This window comes from Varanus komodoensis, unplaced genomic scaffold, assembly GCF_004798865.1.
Source record: "Varanus komodoensis strain SLA01 unplaced genomic scaffold, ASM479886v1 scaffold5, whole genome shotgun sequence".
In the NCBI taxonomy this organism is placed as follows: Eukaryota; Metazoa; Chordata; class Lepidosauria; order Squamata; family Varanidae; genus Varanus; species Varanus komodoensis.
This window is the reverse complement of record NW_025336087.1, coordinates 3,703,776-3,725,693: the sequence shown is the minus strand read 5'-3', so window position 1 is coordinate 3,725,693 and position 21,918 is coordinate 3,703,776. Positions and strand designations below refer to the sequence as shown.

General features: G+C 39.7%; 1 protein-coding gene across 1 annotated transcript in view; it reads right to left on the bottom strand.

The window, feature by feature from the left end:
* The window catches only part of NDUFS4 (NADH:ubiquinone oxidoreductase subunit S4), a 53,736-nt gene that overhangs the window by 18,225 nt on the left and 13,593 nt on the right, over positions 1-21,918 (bottom strand). Inside the window, exon 2 of the mRNA XM_044446144.1 lies at positions 20,748-20,826. Within this exon, the coding sequence (XP_044302079.1) occupies positions 20,748-20,826 (79 nt within the window). The remainder of the gene's footprint in view (positions 1-20,747; positions 20,827-21,918) is intronic.

The window sequence follows — 21,918 nt, the reverse complement described above, 5'->3', positions numbered from 1 at the left end:
CAGTTCCATAATGAGCTTCATGAGATAAACTGCTTTTAAGTTAGTAAGAAAAAAAATAAAGTCAGGTACCTGTTAGCTGCAGTAAGGGTATTCTATGCAAATGTTAAAAAATCAAAAGACTGGGAACTGGGCTCATCATGGATAACTGCCACAATGTTATCACTGTTGTGTTGTGGATTGTTGTGTTGCCTGATATCACACCAGAGAGTGGTTACTTTTTAGCATCATCCTGACAATCCATCACATGTTCTAGAGGTTGTTCTATCCATGATGGGTGGTTGTAATATCTGAACATTGTTGCCAGCAGTGCCCAAATGGCACTTTGGCTCTGAATAAAATATTAAAAACCGTGGAAAACAAAGAGAAGTAGTGATTGGAGAGGGAGACAAGACTGATTCTGCAACAAAGGACATTGGAATAACAGCTGGAGGGAAGAAGCAGGAGAGCAAGTGAGCACAATAGTTTGTCAGGAGCACCATGGGTTTTTTTGGCAGATAACCTCCACTGCAGAGCGTATTCATTGAGTAATGACTGGAGAAGTCAGGTGACATAGATCTTGAATGTTCCCAGATAATGGGTCAGCTCACATTATCAAACAAGTTCCTGTGGCTGAAGCATGCCATCATGGTTTGTTTGGATTATGCAAACCAAGTCAATGAGTTAGAAAAACCAGTGAAAGCTAAAAGGGGTCCAACATAGTAAACCAGTTCACATGATGAAGCAACACATGGTATATTAACCGTTGAGAACAAGCTGGATCCTTATTGCTTGACCATTTTTGACACACAAAGCAACCTAGAGATCCTCCATCGTGGGGATCATTTATTTAATCAGAAGTAGTTGGGCGCCTGCATGCTTGCTCACTCTTACTTGTTCCCAAGAAACCTATGATTAACAAACTGCAGCTTGTTTTATCATGCAAAAGCATTTCCTCACCATGCAACTGCATCCTAACACAGCCAGTATATTAAAATAAGGTTGTAATAAATACAACTATCCACTTGGCAATAGGTGAAAAGTTTTGGTAAGGACTGTGAATCTAGAACCATCTTAAATATTGCAGTTCAAATTGTTAAAAGGTCACATGGCAGCTTGCAAATATTCAGAATTTTTTTCCACAGGTATTATTTAGGGAGTAAAGTTCAACATCTTAGATGCTTAGATGACCCCCTCCCCCATCAAGATATTCTCTGTGTCTACCCCTCTGCATCCCTGGTAATGAGAGATGCTGCACTTTCATGCTGTAATACACATTGTTATTGTGAGGAAGAAAGACAAGCATCGAGTAATGAACATGATTTCCATACACAGCAGGTAGTGAAGCCAGAAAAGAACTGACACAGTTATCCTGTTAAAATACTACACAATACAGAATGGTTACACAGAGTTAGTATTCTGCACTGCTGTGCTTTAGGGATGACATGGCTATTAACAATTTAAACTTTCACTGTATTTGTTTAATTAGTGCCTAGTACTTGGAAATTTCCTTTAAAGGATACTTCTATAAGTCTTTTTTTACACTCACATTATATGACAGAAATACTCAGATTGATGCTTTGTTTACCTATTGCTCTTTTCTACAGCTGTAAAACTATTCAAATATATTTACTAAAATTTTATCAGAAATCTTCATTTGTTCAGTTTCTTGGGTTCAATGTAAAAATATAATCAGTAAGATAAGATCGAGTAAAGGACTTTAACAAAGCTTAAAGAACCCTTTCCATATTTTGATATGATGTTAAAATTTAAATGCATCTTTAAGGGGAGCAAATTCTTATCATCTGCATGTGCAGATCTCACTTCCCTTTTTTCTGGCAGCCTCATGACCAGCAGCAGGGAGGGAATAGCTATTCTGTGCAATAAACACAGTTCCCAACCCAAAAACTGAGTTATAGAAAATTCATGTTTACTTCCTGATCCCTGACAGGATGCATCCACAGAATCCTACATTAGTCCATTCATTAATCACAATGCCTACAGGTAGTAAACTTTAAATATTACAAGATCCATTTCATGCAAGATTCTGCCTGGTTTTGGAAGAGAAAATGTTTTGTGTGAAACCCTCTTAATTATCTCAGAAACAGCAGCAACTTTTGATACCATTGATCATGGTAAGTTTGGAAAGTTGGTTGAGCTCTGGATTAGAGGCAATGCTTTGAAGCAGTTCAACTCCAACTTGGGTAGCTGATTTCTCTTGGCCCCTTGGAAATTGTGCATTAGGGTCCACTGGGGCTCCCTCATACTATTAAACATTAACTTGAAATCAGAAGACACAGTTTTCTAAAAACAAAACAAAACAAAACAAAACACCTTGACTGTGGTTCAATCAATATGCAGATTACACTCAGCTCCTTTTCTTCAAATCCAGGCATGACAGTGATTGTTAACAAACACAGCAAGTCAGAAGGTGTCCCTCAGGCCATCTAGACTGACCCCCCCCCCCCCCAGCTCCACTTCTGTAATACTCAGCATATGTTTGTACAATTAACTGTTGTAAGTCAGAATATGGGCACTAGTCATATGAGTGTTATCCAACAGTGATGCAGTGGATGAGGACCAATAAACTGAGACTCAATCTAGGCAAGGCCAAGGTACACTTTGTAGGTGATACATTTGTCCAGCTGGGTGCTATCCAACCTGTTCTGAAATGTATTGTTTTTTCCCTAACTATAATATCAGATGCACAGAATTCAGAATTAATTCTCAGTGGCTCAGAAGGCCTTTTATCAGCTTCAGCCTATAAATCTTATCCAGACACTTAGAGCCTAACCACAGTTGCTCATGTTATGATAACCTTCCATTGGCCATGGAAGTATTGCATTGTACATTGAATTTCCTTGAAAACAGCCTAAAAGCAGTCCAAAATAAGACTGTAGGGTTGTTATCTGGACATTTTAAACATATTTTACCAGACTGGCATACTGTCTGTTTCTGGGTCAAGTTCAAAGTGCTGGTTTTAACCTTTAAAGCCCTGAACAGTTTGAGGTTGGGTTACTTGTAGGATTGACATTGGTCATATACTCTTACTGGTGATGTCATTAATGGAGGCTCTTCTCCAAGTGTAACCTTCAAGTGCAATCTGGTGGATGGCTTCAGCAAAGAAAGTTTCCTCTTTATGAAAGCATCCCAATTGCAGAATGCCTTCCTCAGATGTGCTCAGTTGATGCCTACTTTGCCTTCTTTTTGCTACCAGGAGAGATCTCTTTAAAAAAATTCTCTCTGGCTTTTTAGAAGCCTGTTTTATTATAGCTTTTGAGGTTTAGGCTTTTAAAATATTTGAGACAACTTTGTGTTTTGAACTGGAATGATTTATTTTATTACTAAGTTTTAACTATTTTTTGCCTACTACCTACCTAGAGAACTTTTGTTATAGGGCATCATACAAATACCATTAACAAAAAATAGCACAATTAATTAATTAATTACATTAAGATACAACTCACAAAACTTTAAAAACTGAACACACATATTGTGCATCTTTTAAAAGATTTCACTGAACTGCTACTCTAATAAGGTCTGAAAAGCTACCATTCTTTGATGTAAAGTGAAATGCTACTTCATGAATAAAGAAGGCCTCCTGTCTGTCCTTCAAAGAGACATATCCTTTGACCCAGTGCTCCAGACTAAAGCCTTGAAATTTTTGCACAAGAACATTCTATGAGCAAAGTCCAGACAAAACAGACACTTGAGATGTTAGAAAAATTGTAAAACCCCTATCTCAGATGTTCCTATAATTCAATGAAATAGTATTCCCATGTACCAAAATGAAAAGTAACTGGAAAAATCAACACCTTTGAAAACTAAATGCAACCATATTTATTTGCTAGGTTAATAATTCAAAATGTGCTATTACTGGCCCACAGAATTTCTTTAAAAGCAGGCAGTAGATGATGCTTTGCTATGATACAAACTGGCATCTCAAAGCATTACCTTTTTGAGTAAAATTTCTCTCTTTCAGAAGACCATAAAACCCTTTCCAACAGAGATAATTTATTGATTTTGTTGCTTGATCTGCCACAGCTACAGATACAGTCTGTCGGTTGGCGGAGTACTTGTTGCCTGCAGACATTTTGCAGAAAGCTCTGTATCACTAGCCAGCTAGCTGAGCTTGCTAACACTGCCACATGCTTAATCAAACAGTAATTACTTAGAAAAGCAAGTGGCAGCAAGCACTGGAGGCTGAATTGAGATACGTTATTCTAATTAAAGAGTGAATTAATTGGCAGGCAATGAATTGCAATGAATTAGCAATCATTTAAAAAGTGAATATGCTTATATAAATATAAATATGCATGTATTTATGCCTTTAATATACTTTTTTGTTAATACTGTTGTGAGGCATATACTCCAGTATGCAGATATTTGGAAATTATAACAAACTGTTCTATTATAAAAATGTACCCTGCCTCAAGAGGTTACATTTGGTAACAGTTTGCCTGTAGCAACCCCAAGAAATGTTTTAAGGTTTGTTTTTACGCATTTTTGCAGACAAAAATCATATCACATTATTGAGCTTTGATCCATAAGCTGTAACTAAGTAATGAAGTTCCTAAATAACAGATGATATCAATATCCACAGTTACGTTTTCCAGAATAGAAGGAATGGCACCTCCACTTTTCCATGTTTGTAGACATCTGTCCATTTACAAATGGCTTCTATTTTCTGCTTCCTAATTTCACATGTACTGCTTGAAGAGTTGAATCTGCCACCATTAATTGTGGCTTTGATTATCACTTCTAACCTGGTAGACTTCAATGTGATAATCAAGAGCACAATTAATGATGGCGTAACATGGCAAAAGCCCAAAGTTAAAGCATTCTGGGTATGAAAGACAGGGATAAAGTCAGCTATATTGTACTAAAAACATTAAATGCGAACACAGAGTGAACAAACTGTTAATTACTTGCATATTTAGTTTCAAACTTGGCCCCCATCTTGGAATTTCTTCCCACAACACTGTCATCCTATATATTTTAAAGCACTGTTCCCAACCTTTTTTATGCCCTGTACCCAAAATGTTTGATTTATGTCTGCACCTCCTTCAAAAGTAATGTTACATTTGAAGATGAAGAAGTCAAATATCCCATTTTGAACCAGATACACTACTGAAGGTGAACAAACTGATCTAAAAGAAATACGATTTTAATGAAGTACACAAAATTCAAATATAAATTGAGCAGTTAGAAAAAAACGTAAACAGTAAAATTAATCCCAATTGTGGACATAGAATTCAATGACTTCTTTGCTCCTGCTCTTCATTCAAGATTTTGTCAAAATGTGAAACCTTTTTGGTGACTGCAACCTGCAAGTCTGCCTGTGGATTCAAGCAATTCCTAGATTTTGTCTTGATTGAGAATAGAATCCAAATGCAAACAAAATAATAGTATTTTTATTATTGGGATAATTTTTGGTGAAAAATGCAACACAGCCTTCCTCTTTGTTGTACACCCTGAAATGCCATCTCACACTCTCTGGGAGTGTGGGCACCCCAGTGTGGATGCCCCTGTTTTAAAGGATCCTATAGCTAAGAGATCCTGTAGCACTGCGAACACTAGATGCGACAATTCAAATAGGGTACTCTAGTTGGGCTACTGCTACACTCTTGCATTGTTATGCTTAAAGTAATTTTTTCTGAAAAATACAGATAACGTACTCTGTATTCTATATCCAAACTGAACCCCTGTGTCTATTTTATAGCACTTAAGCCAAATATTAACTTTTGAAGTCCTCTGGAATTAGAAATGATCATACATATAAACATCTTTTAATTGCTATTTTTCTCAAGCACTGGGTCTTCTCTCGCTTTTCAGAGATAATTCTTTGTAAAAAAAAAAAAATTACATTCTGTACAAAAGACTGAAACTCCCTCACAAGCAGAGGGAGACATATTTAGAGAACACTCACAGTTACACCAGCAATTTTTAGAATTCTTCTCCAAATCTACTAGGCCCAGTAATCTTAAGCAGAGAAAAAACTGACACGATCTGAAATAGGGTACAACACAAATGCTCCTTCAGTATTTTAGATCAAGTAGGATATTATTATTATTATTATTATCATCATCATCATTATCATCATCATTATTATTATTATTATGTGAATTATTGTTTTGAGTCTAGGCTTTAGAGAGAACTGAATATAGCAGAAAAGCCTGCCCTTCTCTGCTTCATCCTCCTTTTCATATATGTCTCCATTAAGTACTGGAGTGCTTGGTGTACATTTTAGTCTTATTTTGTAAGCATAGTTTTGCAGCTTTGATAATGAATTATTTAAATCCATTTGAAGTAAGCAATGACCTCCATGTACTGAGAAGTATGGCATTGGGGCCACATGCCAAGATATTTTGACATGGCTTGGATATGCTTCTGGGATTCCTTAATCACTCTTAGAAAAGGAGGAGGAGAAATCAAATGTCCTAAATTCCCACTGCTATTGTAGCAACCAAAATATTTTTAGGTTAAGTTAACATCATAGTAACAGAGCTGATTCTTCCCATATGAGCAAATACAGGAGGAAAGTCACTATAGTTTATATACTCCCACTTAAATAAAAAAGCAATAAGCAATTTCTGAGGAGTGAGTTGCAAGAATATAATGACTAGGATATTTTTGGCTGACAGAGATGGTATGTCAGTGGTAGCACAGGGAAAAACCAGTGTCTGAAACCATGTAACAACACTGCCATTCCGCACAGACAAATAAGGAAGTAGGGCAGCTTCTGTGTTAACACTGCCATTAAGACAACAGATTTAAGGATTGGCTGACTGGTAGATGGCAAGGCAAAACTGTATTGGAGGATATGCTGAATTTCAGTGTCAATGTTCTACAGTTTTACTCTCTTACTCAGATACCTAGGGCGAATAAAGTCAAGTAAATTCAAAAAATCACAGACCAATTTGGTAAATTTGACAGGAGTGAAAGACCCTATCAGTAAGGGTGTCAAGAATTTAGGATATTTGCCAAGCATCTTTTTTTCTTAAAAAAAAAATCAAATATATAACATAGCTAAATCAAAATAAAAACAAAAATCTAAAGAACATCAGAAAAGAGAATATACACACAACCCAGACTAAACATTGTCATTTGCCAAACATCTTATTATTTTATTTATTTATTTAGCAAACTTACATGCCGCCCCATTTGCCTAAGCCTCAGGGCGGCTTACAAAGCAACATCTTTGCAACACTGTACTTTATATACATTTGTTTTCAACAAGTTTGGATAAGTGTAAAAAGCAGTGCACTTCCTGTACTGTTAAGGGCAAAGAAGAAAACTTTCCTCCTGTCAATGACATAACCTTCAGTTTGAACAGAAAGCTTTGGTCATATGGCTGTTATAATACTTCCGCTGCCTGTGTCCAAGGTACAGCTGTCCTTCAACTATGCTTTGAACTGGAACTAGCTGTAAGAATATATTTGGGTGGAGGCAGGCGAGTAAAACAAGTCTTCAGTAGCTAAATAGGGAAAATCAGAAGTATGCTTAGAGCATAGAATAAGATAAAGGGCCTGAGCCTGTTGGGGCAGCAACCATATACTTTATACTGTATAAAGCTGATGAAGCTTTATACAGTATTCCCTAACATAGTGCCTTCTAGACTGTAGGCTTTGGACTACAACACCCATCAATCCCAGAGAACATGGCACATGGTCATGGATAACAGAAGCTTTAGTTCAAAAAATCTGGACTGTACCAGTCTACTCTATACAGCAGGGGATAAAACCAAGGAACCAATTAACCTGAACCAATGCTTGTGCTATGCTGGCACACCCTTTTCACAATTGGTGCTTTAGATGTAGTGGACAGCTAACTTGAGTGGATGCTTTAGTTGTGACAAAACACTTGGCTTGCATTGCTGCAAGTAGCTCAGAAGTCTAATAACTAGCAGCTCAGAAGTCTAATAATATTTTATTAGCTTAATATTTAGGCTCTCACACAAACCAAAAGTTCTGAATAGACTGGAAACTGAATCTTTCCTAAGAAAATGCAAATATAATAGCTTGGTACTTTTAGGTTCTGTCTTTTCCTTATTTGCACTTTAGCTCCTTCACATATGTACATACCCATCACTGTGCCTCTCTGCTTAATATGATGACACAGAAGAAATTAGGCTTGTAAATCACCCTTTATCCAAATTGTAATTTAAAGACATATTGGGCAAGTAGGACATGGCAACCCACCCTGCAAATAAGCTATATTGTCCCCAGTGGATGATTAGGCTGTTCTCCACATGTCTTCCAGCCAGAATCGCAGTGTCTGTTATGGAAAAACCTCCTTTTCTCTGCTCCAATTGGAACCTCTTTTTCATTTGCACCCCCCCGCCCCCGCAGAGACCTGTGTTGCAGCTAGTGACAATTGCTCCATCACTGCCAAAGCAGCACTTTATGGAGTGAATTATGGAGTGAACATAATTCCTACTCTTTTTTTGGCAGCACATGCATGCTTCAGATTGTAATTTTTGGGAAAAATTCCTTCCCAGGTACACACCTATGTCTGCCCAAAATATGGAGTCTTCCCTGGTCAACGCATTGTTAAATCCCTGCCATCAAATTGCAGCAAGGCAGCATCCCTGGACATTGACCAGGTGAAGCTACATATAGATTCTTGCTTGAAACCTATCAGTTGCAAAGCAAAGTGACAAAGGCGTTATTTCCAGAAAAGCTGAAGGCAAGTATACATCCCCTACAATAGTATGAGTTTATACATACTGTCCCAACATTTTCAGTGCCCTCTACCTTTTCCACATTTCCCCAAATTTTTAGGAAGAGGTCTACATACTACCCTTTTCATGAGCACTTGCTTTTGTGAGCTATCAAAGGAAAGGCTTCTTCTATTTCAACCTATCTAGCAAAGTTGACCATGGTGGGAGGGTACTGGAAGAAGGATACATGCAGTCATGCAAAGCAAGTCATCACATTCGCAAAGACTCTAAGAGATACTAATGGCCTCAGTTTTCTTTTTTATTTACTTCATATTCATAAAACAGTAACATGTCCATCTTAGGTGAGACCTTTGGTTCTGCCTAAACTTCCATAGTAAAAATTGTAAGAATAAGCTAATATTTTTTATTCCAATTCTTCAGATTTTTGACCAGTTTTGATAAACCCATATATATTAATAGGTGGATTTCTAACATTTTCTTAGTTGGTCTATTATTTTCATTTTACTTAAGAATAGTTCCATACCATTCTTCAGTAAAATTCCCAGTGTCATTTATATAGCTATTTCTGTCATCAGTGTGCGTTACATAGACACACACAAAATTTAACACATTATTTAACAATAAAAGTGAAAGAAATTACAACAGAGAGGGGGAAAAGAAAAAAGGAGCAACCCATAATTAAACATATAATTCATAATAATTACTTATCTCCAGTCAATTCAAGCTACCAGTGCCACTTATACAAACCTCATAACCAGTGATGTGGTTCTCACGCCAGAGAGAACTTAAGAGCATTCAGAAAAAACTCAGTAGAAACTTTCTCTTGCATCTATAAATTCAGTGTTCACATTATCTGTTTCAGCATTATACTGATCTCTATTACCTAATTTATTCCTAATCAGCTTCTTGTATTTAGATAATGTAAGTATGTTAATTATGTTAATATTCATTAAGCGAGCAATGCTATGGTCTCTAAGCGAGTATCCCACTTTGTAAACTGCCCAGAGAGCCATTTTGACCAATGGGTGGTATAGAAATGAAATAAATATAAATTATACATTGTTCAGATTCTCTCTTCCAAGAATGGAGCACTCTGATCTTGGAAGGGGGAGTCAAAGATCCAGCCTTCTTCCCCTGCTGCTTTACAGCTGGTGTAGAGAAAAACCATGCCAACTTCCTTCGAGGAGGAAGAAAGGAGGCATTCTAGTGAGTGGACAGGGGAGACTAGAAAGGCTGAGATATCAGAGAGTTACCAGAGTCTTCTCCAGCCTCCTTCCTTCACTCTCCAAAGCCCCTTTGCTACGTGGCTGAAAAGCCCATCCAGAGAAATATTCAGGACAAGAGGAAGTTAAGATCATCTCCAGCACTCTTCCCACACTACACTGGGTGACTAGACATCAGTTCAGGTACTTCTCATCACTCCAGATGCAATCAATAGATTTGTGCCCTAATTTATTAAGAGACTTTTAAAAGCATAGGACCACTGGTCCATCTAGTTCAGTATTATTTACAACTGACTAGTACTGGCACCCCAGGGTTGCAGAAGGTCTTCTCTTTTCTAGCTCTATGCAGAGATGTCAGGGATTGAAACACTGAGCTTCAGTACTTCAATCTGATCTCCCTTTGAAGCTGTTTCACTCCAGTGTTTTTATTCCCTCCAACAAGTGCAACAAGGATCTCTAAAAAGTGGAAACAGAGAGCACCTTGGAGAACATTTGAAGCTACTATTCCTAAAGAAGACGTCCCTGGATCCAGAGATGGCCACCAATTATAGACCAGTGGCCAACACCCCGTTTCTGGGCAAGGTGTTAGAACGGGTGGTGGCGGGACAACTCCAAGCTCTCTTGGATGAGACTGATTATCTGGACCCATTTCAGTCCGGCTTCAGACCCGGGTATGGTACTGAATCTGCCTTGGTCCCCCTGTACGATGACCTGTGAGGGAGGGTCGAGTGCCTGCCCCTTTAAAGGAGGCGGTAATATGACCGGTCCTGAAGAAAGTGTCACTGGATCCAGAGATGGCCACTAACTATAGACCTGTGGCCAACATCCCGTTTCTGGGCAAGGTGTTGGAGCGAGTGGTGGCGGGACAACTCCAAGCACTCTTGGATGAAACTGATTATCTGGATCCTTTTCAGTCCGGCTTCAGGCCCGGGTACGGTACTGAATCTGCCTTGGTCGCCCTGTACAATGACCTGTGCAGGGAGAGAGACGGGGGAGTGCGTCCCTGTTGGTCCTCCTGGACCTCTCAGTGGCTTTTGATACCATTGACCATGGTATCCTTCTGGATAGGCTAGCAGGATTGGGGGGAGGAGGAGGCACTGCTTTGCAGTCGTCCCGCTCCTATCTCAATGACCGATTCCAGAAGGTGGTGCTGGGGGACTATGGCTCTGCGCCATGGCAGCTATGCCATGGAGTTCCGCAGGGATCCATTTTGTCCCCCTTGCTATTTAACATTATTATTATTATTATTATTATTATTATTATTATTAGAACATTTCTATGCCGCCCCTTGCCGAAGCCTCGGGGCGGCTTACAACACAATAAAATACAATACAATACAAAAATAACAATATAAAATTAAAATTAATAATATAAAATAAATAAATAAATAAAATATATAAACGATATAAAAGAAAAGTTAGAAAAGAAAAGAAAAGAAAAGAAGTCGCCCTGGCCAGATGAATAAGTAAATATTGTTAACAATTAAAATGACGTTTAAATAAAAAGGTCTTCACCTGGCGCCGAAAAACAAATAACGACGGCGCCAGGCGGACCTCTCTGGGGAGCACATTCCATAGATTGGGCGCCACCGCAGAGAAAGCCCTCCTCCGAGTACTTACCCTCCTAATTTCTTTCACGGAGGGTTCCCGGAGAAGGGCCTCTCCCGCAAATCTCAAGGGGCAGTCGGGCATATATGGATGTAAGCGCTCCTTCAGGTAACCAGGTCCCAAGCCGTTTAGGGCTTTATAGGTCATAACCAACACCTTGGATTGGGCCCGGACTTCAATGGGAAGCCAGTGAAGCTGTCGGAGGACTGGAGTCATGTGAACATAACGCCCCGTCCCCATCAGCAACCTGGCAGCTCTATTTTGAACCAATTGAAGTATCCGGACTGTCTTCAAGGGAAGCCCCACTTAAAGCGCGTTACAGAAGTCAAGGAGGGAAGTCACCAGCGCGTGTGTCACCGTTGCCAGGCAGTCGTACTCCAGGTAGGGGCGCAGCTGATTAATCAGCCGAAGCTGAAGGAAAGCGCTCCTCGCCACCGCTGTCACCTGAGCTTCCAATGAAAGCTCCGGGTCGAGGAGTACTCCTAAGCTGCGGACCTTGTCCCTACATGAAACATCTACATGAAACCGCTGGGAGAGGTCATTAGGAGGTGTGGGCTACAGAAACATCAGTACGCTGATGATGCCCAGCTCTACCTCTCGTTTTCAACTAATCCAGGTGAGGCAGTGGCTGTACAGAACCGGTGCCTGGCCGAGGTAATGGGCTGGATGAGGGCCAATAAACTGAAGCTCAATCCAGACAAGACAGAGGTCCTGTTGCTGGGTGGTTCGGGCTCCAGGGTAGGTGACCTGGACCTTGTCCTGAATGGGGTTGCACTCCCTCTAAAGGACAGGGTCCGCAGCTTGGGAGTGCTCCTTGACCCAGAGCTGTCTTTGGAAGCTCAAGTGACTGCGGTGGCGAGGAGTGCTGTCCTTCAGCTTTGGCTGATCCATCAGCTGCGACCCTACCTGGAGGACGACTGCCTAGAGACAGTAACACATGCATTGGTTACTTCCCGACTGGACTTCTATAATGTGCTTTACGTGGAGCTGCCCTTAAAGACAGTCCGGATACTTCAGATGGTGCGAAATAGAGCAGTCAGGTTGCTGACAGGGACTGGGCATTGTTCTCACATAATCCCAGTCCTCCGTCAGCTTCACTGGCCCCCATCGAAGTCCGGGCTCAATTCAAAGTGCTGGTTATCACCTACAAGGCCCTTAACAGCTTGGGACCTGGATACCTAAAGGAACGCCTGCTTCCATATTTGCCCTCCCGCCCCTTGAGATCGGCGGCAGAGGCCCTCCTCTGGGAACCCTCTGTGAAAGAAATCGGGAGGGTGAGTACCCGGAGGAGGGCTTTCTCTGCGGTGGCGCCCCACTTATGGAATGCGCTCCCCAGAGAGGTCCGCCTGGTGCCGTCATTATTGTTTTTCGGCACCAGGCCAAAACCTTTTTATTCAAACAATATTTTAACAATTGTCAATATTATTTATTGGTTTTAATTTTTTATAGCCAGGGTGAATCCAGTTTTTATATTTTATATGTATATTGATTGTTTATTACATTGGAAGCCGTCCTGAGGCTTATGCGACTGGGACAGCATATAAAAACTCCAAACAAACAAACAAACAAATAAATATTCTATTAATTTTCTTTCTGTACCATGCAATAGCTAAAGCTCACAGGTGGAGGGAAGGCTTGCCAAAGACACAAAATAAAATGAAAATACAATACAACATACAGCTTACAATAAAAACTTCATAAATTCAATATTTAAAAGTCAAATTTTAAAAGGTACAATAAATCAGGTACAATGTCTGATTTATTCAGACTATTTGCTCATCTACTGTGGATGTGAGTAGCCTTCCTGGATCTTGAGAAAGCCTTACACAGCACTGACCTGGTCCTTCGAACTGGAGATTCCATGGACTGAACCTGAGATGTTCTGTGTGCACAGAATCACTAAGCTATGGTCTCTCCCAGTCAAAACAGTTTATATGTTTTCATTCACTGTAATCTTAGAAAGCAAGTTCGCCCACAAGTAGATTCCCTAGCGTAGCGTGTATGGGAGTGAATTTTACCTGTGGACATCTCCCTTGTTGCCCATCCCCCCCCCCCCCTCTCTCTCTCTCTCCCCCCCCTCTCTCTCTCTCTCTCTCTCTCTCTCTCTCTCTCTCTCTCTCGCTTTTAAATTAAATGTTAAAAAAAGATAAGCTGACATGTTCTGGCGTCCAGCACCATCTTTATTTCCAAGAATGCCTCTGAGCTCCTCAAGCCTTCTTAGAATATAGAAATGGCAAGTGGCTGCAGTGTGGTTCTTTATCTGAAGCATGTCCAAACACCATGGAAAAGGAAAAAGGCACACAGAAGGTGGCAGGGAGATGGGAGTGGGGTGATTACAGAGAATAGCAGCAGCTGAGAAGTAAGTTATAGAGAGGGTTCCCAGGGCTCTGTCCTGGGGCCAATCCTGTTTAATCTTTTCATTAACGACATGGAAGAAGGGGTGAACAGTCTACTGATTAAATTCGCAGACGACACTAAAACTGGAGCAGTGGCCACAACTGAGGAGCAGGTACTCCAGATCCAAAAGGATCTGGACAGACTATGGAAGTGGGCAGGAGACAACAGGATGGCGTTCAATGTGGATAAGTGCAAGGTCTTGCACTTGGGGCACAGGAATAGCTATCATAAGTACAGGTTAGGTGATAAGTGGCTGGAGAGCAGCACTTGTGAAAGGGACCTTGGGGTACTGGTTGACTACAGGCTAAACATGAGTCAGCAGTGTGATGGGGTGGTCAAGAGGGCGAACACCACCCTTGGTTGCATAGCCAGAAGTGTGGCTTCTAGATCAAGAGAGGTATTACTACCACTCTATATGACTCTAGTGCGCCCGCAACTGGAGTATTGTGTTCAGTTTTGGGCTCCTCATTACAGAAAGGATATAGCCAGGTTGGAGTCAGTGCAGCGTAGGGCCACAAGGCTGGTGGCTGGTTTGCAGGGGATGCTGTATGAGGCGAGACTGAGGGAACTGGGTCTCTTCAGCCTGGAGAAGAGGAGACTCAGAGGGGGTATGTTGGCGACATACAGGTGTGTGAGGGGATGTCACATGGAGATGGGTAGAGACCTGTTCTCTCCTGCAGAGGAAGGCTCCAACGGAGCAATGCTCAAGGAGCCAAGGTTTCGTTTGGATTCCAGGAAGCACTTCCTGACAGTCAGGACCCCCGAGGGTGTGGAATGGGCTTCCACGAGAGGTTGTTGAGGCCCCATCGGTGCGGGTGTTCAAGAATAGGCTGGATGTCCACATGGTGGGCATGTCGTGAGCGGAGCCGGTTGGTGCCGGAGGTCAGACTAGATGGCCCGGGAGGCCCCTTCTGACTCACTCTGTTTTCTATGTTTCTATGTTTCTTGCATATTTAGTCTCCTCAGTCAGATTTATCCAATTCAGACAAGGTGGTGGAGAGACAGAAGGGGGCAGATGACTTTATAGTTTCAAGATTACCAATGAAGGTATTCAGGTAGAATGTGAGAACTGGAAAAGGATAAAAACATTTAAGAATGGGAGACAGGTAAGCAACTGAGGTGGAGTTCCTTTGCCTTGTCAGGAGATGATGGGCAAGGCAAACAGACCAGTTATGACCATCTAGCCCTCAAGCACCAGGAACCACCCTGAGGGTAGATCAGAATCTTTCTCAAAAAGAAGAATTTTCAGTTTGGATTCAACTCTTCACATGGACATATGCTTCTCTCACATCTTGAGATAACATTACTTTGGTTTATCCTATTTTGGATGGCAAAAGAAGAAGGGGACAGCAGAGAATGAGGTGGCTAGATGGAGTCACTGAAGCAGTTGGCGTGAGCTTGAGTGGACTCCGGGGGATGGTGGAGGACAGGAAGGCCTGGAGGAACGTTGTCCATGGGTTGCGATGGGTCGGACACGACTTCGTGACTAACAACAACAACAACAACAGCCTTAGTCTAAAGACCATGCTTCTATAGCCTTGTCTAAATCTGCTGGAAAAGAAAAAGAGTAAGAGAGAGACCTGCTTTCAACAAGCGTGGTTGTGCATGCATGTGAGAAAGTGAAAAAGATAGAGATTTGCCTGGGTTTTCTGGGTGCCTATTTCAGAGTATCGCCAATGTGCATTCTGTGAGATGACTTTTTTGTTGTGCTCTATTGGAGCCAAGCAATGATTTGTACACAGGGCTCAAATTTTACCATTGCCTTGTTCTCCTGGCTAGGTTATTTGCCTTCTGCAGAATGGATACTGGAGCAGAAAACAGTTCAAAAGAGTAGTTTTGTGGTTTAGAATAGCGAATCTTCATCTGTCTTGAAGTTTTCTTTTCTGATTCATACCTTTGCAGGCATTCTTATGGATCTAGATAATCCTAGTTGATGGACAATTAGTACTGGCCTAGCATGCTGAATGACTGGTGCTATGGCCATCTTGACAGAGGCCTCCAACAAGCCACCAGCTACAGCACAGCACTGTATTTCTGAAAAAACAAAAACCTTTTATTTACTTTTCAAATTTACTCATGCACAAATCAAAGCTTGAGTGTTTCTGTCAGTTTAATGATGTATCAGGTAATCTTCAAAAGTAAATCTTAAAACAATGATCATGTTAGCTCCAGAGCAGATATTGAGGAGTCCACAGCACTGCCTACAAGACATTCTAACACTGTGTTGTACTGAATCTGACCTGATTATTTAGGTCTCCAAGCATAGCTAACACAACATAAAGACAAACAGTTTAGCTGGCAGAATTCACGCATTATCAGACTGAGGTCAAGAAGAGCAAACAGGAATCAGAGAGATGCCCTCAGATAGCCTGCAGAAGCAAAGAGGCTGTGAAAAGTAAGAGGCTGTAATTGCTGATTCCCATATATAATAAGTGGTATAAAAGTGGTACTGATAACACAGCCACTGACCAGGATAGATTGAAGTACTGCCATCTGCTTCAGTCCATATATAACAGACTAAGGCAACCTGAGCAGAGCTCTACTACCCCTCCTGTACCATTCTTAGGGGCAGAATGATGCCCTATTTCAGAAGTATGAATAAGAATTACGTTGTCAATATAAAAGTAAGGTATTTTTATGTATCTATTAAAAACACTGTACAAATCTCATTCTACTTGTACCTACACAGTACAGATTTAGAAAAAAAAATTAAATTCCTTCTGGCATGGAAAACCTATTTGGAATGGAAACAGGTGGCTTTTAAATTGATCAGGAAAACTTGGGGAATTTTCTTGTTTTGCCTAAGAATCCCACTATCAGTAATACAGAAGGATACATCTGACCCAATCATTGCAGTTGTTATTAGATTTTAGGCCTGTTATACCAACCTGCCCAGTAAGAATCAGCAACTAATGCTTTATTATTAACAATACTATTGCAATATATAATATACTGTTTTAAGGTCTTAGAATAATAGAATTCTATATGTCCAAATCAAATGATCTATTTATATACAGGATTTCTAATTTTGAAATCCATATAAATAATATACAAGGACACTACTCACTAATTACCTATTCTGAATTTAAGTGAGCTAGACTAAAAGGCATACATAACCATAGTTGCTCGTGCAAAAATGCTACAGAGATTACTGAAGGAAAGCCATATGTGACACAAAGCATTGATTTCTGTAATAGTACTACAACCAATTTTGTTTCACGTATAGAAGTTAAATCATTTTGAGCTTTACTAAGGGAGACTCCTGCTGACACCTCACTTCAGCAACAGGGCAATTTCCCAACATTGACAAAGCCTACAGGGGCTACCTTTTAACTTGAAATTTAACACATCAGTCAAGATCACATGGCAAGCCCTAGATATCAGGCCTTCAGGACCAACTCCAGATTTCTGGAATTCAACCCACTGATGACTCCGCAGAAACTGCTGCTATTATTCCTCCAAAACTCAAGTTGCTGTGGAGGGACCCACATTCAAGTCTGATTGCTCCAGTTTAGTTTGCCTATGCAGAAAAAAAATGTGACATCTATTCAGGAGGCTCTTATTTGTACATTAAAGCAGCCACCTTTTAAATATACTTTTAAAATATATTGATGATCACACACATAAGGTAATCACCTGCTAGCCCCTTGAATTCATACATTTAAGATGAATGAAAACAACCTAATCCAAGGTGTTCTTATCATGCAGAATAAATACTTTGATTCTGGAGATGGTTAATTCTCATTGAGAAAAGTTGTGGTTCCTGCTTCGCTTAAGGAAGCAATAGCCAGGGCGACTTCTGTTATATTGTTATTTATTTTATATTGTTATTTTATATTTTATATTGTTACTATTGTAATTTTTATTATGTTGTAAGCCGCCCCGAGGCTTCGGCGAATGGGGCGGCATATAAATGTTTTAATAAATAAATAAATAGCTTCCATTTGCTAATGGAACAAAATCAGCCACTTTAAAATTTGTTGGTAAGGTTAAGAAAGGTGGTGGCTTCTGACCTCAAGTAGTTTTGAAGAAACTGATAACTTAGATATAGTCTGGATTCTGACTTGGGTTCAGGACAGAAACTGTCTTAGTTGCCTTATTAGATTACTTTCACTGATGACTGGATGGTTACCTCTTGGTTAGTAACTCTCACAGGGACTAGTAACTATCACATCTGATATCAATCATGGTTCTCTTTCCATGTTCCCAGGCTTAAGAGATACAATGTAATTATGGCTTTAGTCCTCTCTTGGTAGCTTTTGGTTCATGGGTGCCACTGGGTCCATTTTATTTTATTTTTTATTTTGAAATGCTTTTCAACATTTATATGAAGCCACTGGAAGAAGTCAACTGGTGGTTTGTGCTTCCATTTCAACAACATGTTGATCTACCTCTACTTCCCACCTAAGAATCCATGTAGGGAAAGAACTCCTGAAAAAGTCTTGCGATTTAAAACTGGAATGGATAAGGGAGAACAAACTGAAATCTAAAACCATGAAAGGTAAGAGTGCAAAACCACACTGTGGTATGAAACCAGTCCTTGATGGGATTACAACAACTTGGGTGCACTCATGGACTAATCATTGTCTAGTGAATTGCAGATAATGACTAATTTTTACAAGTTTCAGCTTTCGTGCCAACTGCAATTCTAACTGGAGCAGCTGAACCTGGCCTAGGTTATTCATTACTCGTCATTTCCAAGATGGAATACTACAGTGCCTTTGAGGCCAGTCCAGAATCTGCAATTGGCATGGAATACAACTACTTGGATGCTGCTAGGGAGAAAATACAACTCTGGTTACATCGCTTGCGTTGGCTCTCATTTATTTAGGCCAATGTGGATTATCACCCTTCCCATACACTAAGATCTACTTCAAGGGTCATTTTCAAGTGCCCACTCTTAAGAACTGTTAGGCTGGAATGTGCAAGTGTTACTGTATTCTCTGTGGATCTTGCTAACCATTTATTACTTGTGACTTCCCTAGTCCCATCAATACAGGCATTTAGGTAAGCTTTGAAGACCTTCCTCTTCAATGCAGACTTTTATTGCAATCACAATTGGCATCTGTATTACACAATAGCTTTTCAATTGCTTCTAATATATCTTTATATGTCCTCTTGTTCTTATTTCTGTATTGGCTGCAAAGGGCAAAGCCCTGAAAAGTATCTGAAAATAATTGAGAAGTCTGTAGCATCTGTATTTAGGATTAACAGTGGTTGCATTTTACATGAATCTGACTTCTGCTGGTTGCCCTATATATACAATTTTGGCTATACTAACAAAAATGCAGAAAAGTGAACTGAATTTAAGTGTGTACCCACCTAAGAACTTAAGCACTCCAACTGAGTTTACAGCAAGAACTGCTCTCCATGTTTGTAGGTAGCATACATGAAGAAATCAATCTTAAAAATTAACTTTTTAAACATTTTACTGGCATAACTAAAAACAAGGAATTTTTAACTGATTCTCTAACTCTGTCTCTCTTTCTAGCACAGGGCCATAATCCTGAATATACAGAATTTATTTGTGTGTGCGCGTTTAAAACATTTATATCCTCTCTTATATCCAGGTAAGATCTCTAGATGGCTTACATTAAAAAAATGAAACAAAGCAGCAAAATCCACAGCAGCACTTGAATAAAACATAACCTACAATATATATAAAATATGGAGTATTTTTGGGCAAAATACTGGGAAAATAAAAAGGGTCTTGGCCTGGCACTGAAATGAATAAAGGATTGGTGCCAGGCATACCTCTCTGGGAAGCCGATTCCATAGCTGGGGCACTACCACTGAAAAGGCCCTTCTCTGAGTACCCACTCATCTAGCCTCCTTTAAGAAGGGCTCCCAGAAAAGGACCACAGCAGATGATCTTAAGGGTTGGGCAGGTATATGTGCAAGAAGACATTCCTTCAGATTTGTAACAAAAAATCTCATGGTAACTCACACAGTGAGACTAGTTAAAATCAATGCATACAATGTAAACAGAAAGGAAAATAAAATTGCCTCCAAAATGCAATTCTGCACATACATGGGGTTGGATATACCCCTTAAAAAGCTTCCATGTTTCATTAAGGTATCACTGCAAGTTTCTGCAAATACTTTTTCAGCCACTGCATTTTGTTTTTAAAAGAGATGTTCATATAAAACTCAATGCTACATGAACTATGAACTGTGAATCTTAGGACTAATAACCATTTTTCTCCAAAATTCAAATGTGATATAATTGTCAGTGAAGATTATGGCATTGCCACCAGGAGTCTTGATGCTTTACCAAAAAAAAAGTCCGACTATTGTATAATGTAAGCATAAATATCAGGTTGCATCACACTACTAGTAATGGACCACACGATGCAATATGTTAGAATGTAAAGACTGCCAAAATTATAATGTGGTAATGATTAGCAAAAGAATGCCACACAGTCATTTCTAATTGCAATCCTTCATGCATATTTAAAACAGGGTATGTGGACAATTAATTTACATGGTTTCTTTATATTGTATTTCATTAAAATGAGATAACCCAACAGTTAATTTTAGCAAGTGTAAGCAAGTCATGTAGAACTTCCTTGAACAGGAAAGTATCTGGATTTCAAAATAGCACATTTATTGCATATTAAAAATGCTTCCCACTGCTTTCTATCCACAATGTAGTCAACATCAAGATAATAATTTCACATCTGAAACGCTTGCATGTCTAAGGATATTTTTTCCTGAAGTCCTTCATGATTCATCAAATTCATTTTCCTTGAGGAAGGCCTTTTACTTGGTAGCTATGCTTACATTGTTTCTCTGTAGAGGACTGATACCTGTGGCACAAAAATAACCCTCAAGACAGCATATGCAGCAGAAAACCCTTACCAATTTTTCATCAACTGTGATAAGTTGTGTGTCTTGGGCTTGGTCCTGTGCCAGCCGCCATGTGGAAGTGTTCAGTGACCTGCAGTGCAAGACTTGAAGTTAAAAAATGATTCATGCAATGAGAAAATAGAGGCAGACAAATCTTACATAAACAAGTTACTTTAACAATATCCGTCTTGTTAAAAAAAATGGAAGAGAGATGAGGGCACAAAAATCCTCTCCCCCACCCCCCAATTAGTTCTGTCTGCTGAGTTCTTGGCAGACTCCCACTTAGCAGTTCACAACAGGCTGCACTTTATGTCAGTCTACAGGCTCTCTGTCACACAGAGACTGCCAGTGGCAAGGACTGTACTACTCTATGAAAGTACAGTAGCTGGTTTGTCACGAATAGACAGAAAAAATACAAAGCTTCTGGAACTCTGAACCTAAATGATGGCATAAGAACTTTTTTAAAAAAGTTTTCACTTCCTTTTTTAACAATTCAGACTGTGGTGCTGGAGTTTAGCAGCAGGCTCGTGAATGAAAGAAATCTCCTAAGACTAGCAAAAAAGATATATTCTGAATTAATGTCTAGACCATGTTCAAAATTCCTCTGATCCACATGTTTCTCTGAAAATGAACAATGAAATAGTTTCTAAAGATTTATCTCTCAAAATTAATTCAGAATATATTTGGTCCAGCAGTAAACTAGCCCCCAAATTGGCTGGTTCCAAAAACTGTACTTCCACACATTCAAGGGCCATTTTACATCTTGCATTAGAACACTACAAGAAAATATAGTTAAATCTGAAGCTGTTCTACTACTACAAGGATTTGTGTAACCTCTTGCACAGGCAGCAGCACGAGAACGGTTATAAAATCAACCTATTATATCACTGTGTACCGTCTTGTTCAAGCCTTTGTAAAACAGCAGTGATGGCTATTTACTTCTCACATTTCCTTGGATCCAATCCACTGTCTTCAATGGCAGGTAAAAATTTTCATTTAAATAAAAGGAAGCAAATTAACATTGAGAAGAATTATTAAAAGGAGAAGAAATTATTTCAAAAATATTGCATGTGTAAACACACACACAACACCCACCACAAGGCATACATCTTTATTATTTTAGGCATCTATATTACCAAACAATAAAAGTTGGCCATCTATTATCAAGTTATTTTAAACCATT